This window comes from Pecten maximus, unplaced genomic scaffold (genome assembly GCF_902652985.1).
Source record: "Pecten maximus unplaced genomic scaffold, xPecMax1.1, whole genome shotgun sequence".
Taxonomy (NCBI): Eukaryota; Metazoa; Mollusca; class Bivalvia; order Pectinida; family Pectinidae; genus Pecten; species Pecten maximus.
Genome location: NW_022979174.1, coordinates 16,781 through 25,411, shown reverse-complemented (window position 1 = coordinate 25,411; position 8,631 = coordinate 16,781). Strand labels below are relative to the sequence as shown.

Genomic DNA, 8,631 nt, shown 5'->3' with positions numbered 1-8,631 from the left:
GAACGTACCATGTCATTAATCCTTGCTACTGATCATATGTAATCCGTGCCTACTCGAAATCCTGTACCTCCAAATACAAGTCCTTTTATAAGCCCGACAGATTGTCTCGCACGTCCCCATACATCAATGATCCGTGCATCATGGGTATTGTCCATCTCTTTTCTGAACTGATGTGAATCATCCTCTTCAGCTGATAATAGAAAGTGTCTCAAATTATCACTTACTATGGATGTGTAATAGAGCACATGATTAATTAAATCTAGATCACTGCCTCTGCTTGGGATCAAACTCAGGACCTCCGGCTTACTAATCTTACGCTCAACCTATCAAGCTAAAGAGAAGTTCTCCCTAGCTGAGCAGTATGTTGTGGCTAGTATTTACCAGGGTTACAGTAAGTCAAAAGGATGGCTGTATACAGTGTAGCCCGAGATTCCTCTGGCCCTAACACCAGACATGGTGTCAAGGCCAGAGGAAACTCTGGCTATAATATTCCTCTATTCATACTGTCATTTATTTTTTCGTTTGCTGGGTTTATCACCCTGTGAACAGCCAGGGTCATTTTGAGGCGGGGTCTCCTTGTAGTAGTTGGTGACTACTTCACTGAACAACATATAGGAGGCCCATTGCATGGCATCCAAAGCAATTAGGGCAAAATGTCTTGTCCAAGGAGACAACCATGACAGCACAGACCGGCCTGTTTCTCAGCTTCCTGAGTAACACAAACCGACATTTAATAGGTGGAGTGGAGGTTGTTCATATTTTATACAATCATATCCTAAGTACCTCTAAATAGATTTAGTTCATACTTACACCATAGTAAGATACGTGTAACACAAAGTTCAAAAGTTCAGTGCATAGATCTATTCATGTAATGTGCTGGGAATCTGACGTAAGATGTCCCCATAAAATTCCAAGCAGCAGTTTCACGTTCAAAATATAAGTTAAAGAAAGTAATACACAATCTGTTAAACATTACATAGTTATAAGAAAGACAGTTCAATAAAATGTTAGAGAGATTAAGTACGTATTATGAGAATTCCTCACTACATATCTCAGAATATTTAAGAATTACCAAACAAATAATAAGTATTCCAAGTACACCAATAAGGATGTTACTATACATAATCTATAATGCAATTTCTTGAAACGGGTAAAAGTATTTGAACTAGGTTTATCTTGAACAAGATTTTCGGAGTTTCCTCTGACCCTGGCACCATGTCCAGTGTAGGGGCTCTACACAGATCATTGAGGAAAGAAAGGAATGATTTAAGATCCAAAGATTTGCAATGGGGGCATGTCGACATGCAACAAGGTACCGCTGGCATATTTTCCCGGCTCCTACACGAGTTTCGAAGACGTAGTTGACACAACAATAACAACTCTCATAATGTCTTATACTCTTTTAGCAAGCCGGGTTTTAATTGTAAATACTGTACATAGTTGTATGGTCGCCTTCTAGCTTTGGGCTAGGGGGAATTTCCCTTTAGCTCAGTCGATAGAGCGGCGGTGCGGACCAGTAAGCCAAGGGTCGCGGGTTCGATCCCGGCTGGCTGCACACTACTACTCCTTGGACTTTTATGCTCTTCGTAAGATCACCAAGTTAAATGACATATTGGGATGATAATATTTTAGTTAAAATCTTCTCCTAAAACAATTAAGTTATTGATCAGACTTATTTTCAACACCATTTTTCTTCACGAGTAACATCACTCGTCCTTTCTCCTAAACACAAGGGCCCAGTTGTTCAAAAGGTGATTGGGCTAATCACATTTTAACAACATTTTTCAAATCCTGATATAATAATTTCTGGTTGAACTAACTTGACAATTCTTAATTCTCTTCCAAACAATCTAATCAAAATCTAGATGGTCATTCTCACTACGTTACATGAACATCTAACAACATCCCATAAGGGGTCACGTTCTGATGACCTCTGAGATGTGTGTATTTCACTTTCAGGGCGAATTGGCATTTTGTCGATATCATCGAAGCAAAACATTTCGTCACAGTGTTTATCTATATGCTTTATAGGACGAAATAAGATTCTGGAAGTAGTCAGTTTATTGGTTAATCCAAAAGGTCACACTAACGTGACCCCTTATGGGATTTTACATATAAAATATTTTCGCATGCCATGAAAAATATACTCCAATGTGAGCCTACTACGCTTCCGTAATATTCCGTCTGGGTTAGTTGGATAACGATATTATACAGTGGTTTAAATGTTAAATAACACGTTCTGTATATATTACGGCACACATATTTATGTGTAAATAAGTGTAAACATTGTTCATATAGTATAGTGACAGTAGCGATGTACTGGTACAGACTGTATAAATATTACCGAGTTTGTGGAATTTTTACAGAGTTTGTGTAAATACAAAAAATGTATTACTGAGATTGTGGAAATCTTACCGAGTTTGTGTGAATATAACCGAGATTGTCATGAACTACTATCAAAGAATCAAGAAGAATACGAGCGGCGTCCGTATTACTGCTGTTTTCATGTTTACAGTCTATTGTACTGCTTCCCAAGTTTAATTCTAGGATTGTGTTTGACCCATTTCCCTATTATTCTCTTCATTGCGGAAGCTGTTATCATTTTCAGCCGCAGTCGATTCAGATTGGAAGCCATTTTTGTGTCCATGTGTTTATTCAGATTGTTCATCAGCGAATTGTGATAACTCTTAATAATTGATAATTGATGTTTTTATGTACCTACATCATCGAACTCGAAAGGTTATTGTTCAGGTTAATTTTTTTAAAAGATATACCCTATAATAAGATAAAAATACAAAATAAATAATGGTCCCTTTAACTTTGTTTTTAACTGTATATCTGCATTTTGCATTGACCGCTACATTGACCAATCACATACTTCATCTTGACCAGTAACGCCACCTGTCGCGTCATAGCCGGGGCCAAAACAAAATTAGACGGCTATGCCGAATAAACGTTTTGCTAGGAAGCAGGTCAGTCGAATTGACGCGCGTGCTAAGATTCCAAAATACAGCTGCTTTCCGTCACAGCTGCGGTGGCAGTTGCAGGTTAAATCTCTTTACACACTGTATATTGTTTCGGGCACCACTTGTTGCACGAGTTTGGGTTTAAGATCAATGTCAAATGATATAGTGATAATTCATTAAGGGAAACTGTATACCCCCGTCCCAAATAAAGTTTGATTGTAAGGAATACCTAAATAAACCTTAGTATTAGAATAATCTCTTGTGTAAATTTATAACTTCAAATCTGTCACTTTCTGTTAAAACAGGCTGATGATCAGGGCCTAGTTGTTCAAAAAGTGATTAGCTTAATCACTTGATTAGTGAACATTTTATTTCTCATTTGTTGTAAAATCCGCAACATAACCGTAGCATTTTAGTCATAGGGAATTACATGTAGCAACATGACAACATAGCACCTGGATTTTGTCTCTGTTTTCTTCATTTAGTAATAATCACAGAAGACAGATCCGGTAACCGGTTCAGATTTCCGGAAATTATAAAAATCAAAATTAGATTTAACAAATCATTTCTAAATCATGATATTGGATCTGAAAACGACAATAACTGTAATTACCGTAGCAGATATCACATTAAATTGTAAAAACAATAACAAATAATTAAGTGGCGGCCGCCAGATAATTAAGTGGCAGCAGCCAGATAAATAAGTGGCGGCCGCCAGATAAATAAGTGGCGGCCGCCAGATAAAATATGCCATGAAAAATATACTCCAATGTGAGCCTACTACGCTTCCGTAGAATATAGCCTTGTAAACTATAGTGTGTTTGTGCTGCCATGATTTCAAAACAGTCACGTAATGATTTAAAAATAATTTCCGCGCTAAATTTAGAGGGGGATTCCCAACTAGTGGTCAAGCTGGACATAGGGATTGACTGTGAACATTGGGAGAGCACAGAAACATAACTGGAAAGGAACAAAACGCGTACATTCAGTGAAAATTGCAACGTTTTTACCGTGATGTCCCTTTTAAATTGAATGCAAGCTGAATAAATGGATGCATCTATTCAAATGACACATTTGCAGTCTTATTATCACCAAAAATGATTCAAACTGATATAATTTTGTTATCCGTGCTGAAACTGCGCATTTATTAATTACAATGTAGTTCGTTAACTTATTTCACCAGTAGTTTTACATTATAACCACCAGCATTAAAACTATGCCGTTTATCTTTTTTAAAGATATTTCTTGTTTATAATCATTATTTTTGATAGGCTAACTTCAGGGCAGAAAGACAAAAGTGGCTCGCCAAGGGTCGGCACTTTTGTCTTTCTTTACCCTCGCCAAAATACAGCTGATATTTTAAGACACTGACCATGTATTCTCTATGTTTACCTTTGGGTCGTTTGGGTGTATTGGACGGTTCATCTTCGTCACTTCCAGGATCGTAGTTTTCACAACCGTCCTTTTCACCTAGACATGATAAGCAGGCATGAATTTTCCAATCAATTGTTTTATTCAGTTAATGACTACCGGTATATACAATTCAATATTTACAGCTATTGGGTATCAAATTACCAGGAAAAAGACATGCAAATTTGACACCATTTATCGTATAATTATCTACCAGTAGTAAAATCGGAGTAAGAGATATCAAAACAAATTCAGTCGAATAAGTCAACCTTGTTATCTCGAAGTCAGTTCGGTCGCGAGAAAACTTCGAGATATCCCCAGTGTTCGAGTTAACAAGTTTTTGAAAATAAAACTTTTTTTTGTTGAACTGAATTTTTACCTCGAGATAATCATGGTCTTCGAATAAGTTCAAATAACGAAGTTTGACAGCGTAAGAAAAACAAACAGGTGAACCCACTTTAAAGGAAGTGTGTCTTAATGTTATAAAACCAGGACTAGACTCTCAAGCGGTAAGATCAGAATTGTCAGAAATGTAAAAGAATATTGTTTTCCACAGTTTTGCTTACATATTGTTACATATATTAAAGGTTACAAAACACAGCTAATAAGGTTATTGCTAGTTTTCGGTAACAGCCCTGTTATCTTCATCAGACTTGCCTCGGAACTATATATAGCTAATCTTAAACCTTACCAATCTGAAGTTACATACTTTCTCGGAGAGAGCAATTCTGTTTGGTTTCATGACACCGAAACTTGGCAATACAAAACTTGATTTCATTTCTATGGGGAATATGTATTGGAAAGGATGCAATTTATCAGTAATCGGCATTTTTTTTTATTTATGTTGTAACAATGATCTTACCTCGGATCAGTTTCGTGAACTTGTCAATTATTCCCTTGGCTTCCGCATGTTTTCCTATAATTTCTCTCAATCGCTTGTAATTGCCGTAGTCAATAATTTCTTTTTTCATTAAACATCCGCAGAGCTCCTCCATGCTTGTAATGTCGCCATTTTCCCTTACACTGATGTATTTCATTGTAAGGCATTTGCTGATAATGGACTTCCATTCCTGGTCTTTTGGTGAAAAACATTCCGCAAGCTCAAATACCATATCAGCATGATGTCGAAGGTCTTTTTCGGACGGTTCCATTCTGTCAGCCGTGTCGGTTATGAAAAAAATAAAGCAGGTTTTATAAAAAAAAAACATGTTAATTTAAAAACTTTTTTTTTTTTTTTTTTCAATTTCAATTTTCTTTATTGACTGTAGGTCATACGGCCCATTAGTACATATTATAAACAAAACAATACATGATAATGGCATAGAACAGCAATGCTACAGTACAAATACAAAATGGAGTACGGATTAAAGATATATAGATCGGATTTTGTTTGCTTCAAATATAAATTTGCCTAAGCGACTTAATTCTTTGATATTTTGTACACTTAATAACTGTATTAATTTGAACATTGAAGGCTTTTGCCAATACTATTTCTTAATGAGGCGTCTTCTTAAATTGGTATACTTATTACATATTAATACAAAATGGTATTCATCTTCTATCTCAGTCGTTAATTTACAAATTAAACAGTGTCTCAAATTTCGATCAATATTGTTAAAGCGGCCAGTTTCGATTGCTAAGGAATGCGCAGACATGCGTAGTTTTGATAAACATATTCTGAATTTCATAGGTATATACTTAGTTAAATAAAACTGAATAGAAAAATTATCCACAATATGTTTATATAAAACACATTTCGAGGACTTTTCTTATGCATCTCTCAAATACTGTTGGGCTTGGTCAAAAATTCTTTGTCGTATACAATGTAGAATAGTTTCAGAGTTATTTGGTGATTGACAGAACCATATTTCGCCGAAACCTAAAGAGCATAATAACTCCTTTACACCGTGTACCCAATTAAAACATAAACCAGTGTTTTCACTTAATAAAAAATCATATGCAGTATTCAAAATACAGTTTTTTGTGTCGAGTAGTTTGAACCAATATTTAATATATCTGCGTGTATATTCTAAGGGAAAACGACCAAGTTCCCAGTAAACAAATAATGTTAAATAATGTTACATTATTTGTTGATATTTTAACCTTGAGTAATTTCTTACAAAAAAGAACATGTACATTTTCAATATCTGGTCCTTTGGTCGAGCCCCACACTTCACATGCATGAAACAGAATACTACTTACATAAGTATCAAACAAACTCAACATGGTTTTACAATTTAAACTCATATTTGAACATTTAGAAAATAAAGCAAACATGGCTTTACGTCCTTGGTCCGCCATTTTTTTTTAAATTCGTGAATTTATTGTTATATCTAAGGTTTACACCGAGGTAAGGAAATTCGTCAACACTATCAAGTTTTTTCCCGTGGTAAGTCCACGATTAATTATTTCGAATTTTACCGCCTTTACGGAAAACCACAACTTTTGTTTTTTTTACTATTCACAGTTAATTTCCATTGTGAGCAGGTTATCTAGTAGGTTCTGTAGACCTTCGACAGATTCCGAAAACAGGACTAAATCATCAGCATATAACATTAGAAATAAACTTAACTCTTCAAAATCATATTTGCATCATTAACGTACATAGAGAAAAGTATTGGAGAAAAATTTCGCCTTGTAATAAACCGATATTGTTTTCAAAAAATTCAGATAAGTATCCTTTGAATTTTACACAGGATTTAACATTACTATAAATTGATTTAATAACATGTAAAAGCTTGCCTCCGACTCCTAATTTTAACAGTTTATACCACAGGTTTATTCTGTCTACACTATCAAACGCTTTACGAAAATCAACAAAACAACAACACAAGCGTTTATTTTCACTAAAAGTTTTTTGTTATAATTGAATGTAGAGCAAAAAATCGCATCTACCGTACTGAGACCACTGCGAAATCCAAACTGAGCATCCGTGATAACATCATATGATTCAGACCACTTCAGAAGTCTCGTATTTAAAGTAGACGTGAACAATTTACCAAGACAACTCAACAGGCTAATGCCTCTAAAATTATTACGGTTTGTTTTTACACCTTTTTTATAAACCGGAGATATAATAGCGACGGACCAGTCAGTAGGGAAGCATCCGGAGTCTAAAATTGTATTAAAAATGTGCATAAGGCAGACAGTAATACATTTTTACCAACAGGGCAGTCTAATTCTTCAAACAATGGCACAGAGCTTCCATTTGGATCGTTTACAAAAATATTCGCAGAACAAGTTTCATTTCTTGCCTCAGCAGCCAGATCTTTAAAATGATTATACAAAACACTCATACTCATTTCGGGACCGGATGCTTTAGAAGTTGAAAATTTCTTGAAGAACTGTTTCGGACTAAATTTCCTCATGTATTCCAACATGTTATATAATATTATCACTACCATCAGATGGCGGTGGCCGAGTGGTTAAGGTGTCCCGACACTTTAACACTAGCCCTCCACCTCTGGGTTGCGTGTTGAAACCTACGTGGGGCAGTTGCCAGGTACTGACCGTAGGCCGGTGGTTTTTCTCCGGGTACTCCGGCTTTCCTCCATCTCCAAAACCTGGCACGTCCTTAAATGACCCTGGCTGTTAATAGAACGTTAAACAAAATATACCAAACCAAATGGCGCACTAATCAAATCACCCTTCGTCAGATGGTATAGATGGTGGTCACTGGTCAGTCATCTGTTGGTCTATGTTACTAATGTATAATGACGTCACTGTCGGTCTACTTTACTAATGAATAATGACGTCACTGTCGGTCTACGTTACTATTGTATAATGACGTCACTGTCGGTCTACGTTACTAATGTATAATGACGTCACTGTCGGACTACGTTACTAATGTATAATGACGTCACTGTCTGTCTGCATTACTAATGTATAATGACGTCCCTGTCGGTCTACGTTACTAATGTATGACGTCACTTTCGGTCTACGTTACTAATGTATAATGATGTCACTGTTGGTCTACGTTACTAATGTATAATGACGTCACTGTCTGTTTATGTTACTAATGTATAATGACGTCACTGTCTGTCTATGTTACTAATGTATAATGATGTCACTGTCGGTCTACGTTACTAATGTATGACGTCACTGTCAGTCTATGTTACTAATGTATGACGTCACTGTCGGTCTACGTTACTAATGTATAATGACGTCACTGTCTGTTTATGTTACTAATGTATAATGACGTCACTGTCTGTCTATGTTACTAATGTATAATGATGTCACCGTTGTGATTTAATAC

General features: G+C 36.0%; 1 protein-coding gene across 1 annotated transcript; it reads right to left on the bottom strand.

The window, feature by feature from the left end:
• Positions 1 to 79: 79 nt before the first annotated feature.
• Positions 80 to 7,947, bottom strand: LOC117318292 (the record flags this gene model as incomplete). Its single annotated transcript, XM_033873288.1, is given in 4 exon segments — positions 80 to 190; positions 4,359 to 4,436; positions 5,239 to 5,528; positions 7,887 to 7,947. Coding segments are annotated over 4 exon segments (523 nt in total), but the record flags the coding sequence as incomplete, so codon positions are not given.
• Positions 7,948 to 8,631: the final 684 nt, after the last annotated feature.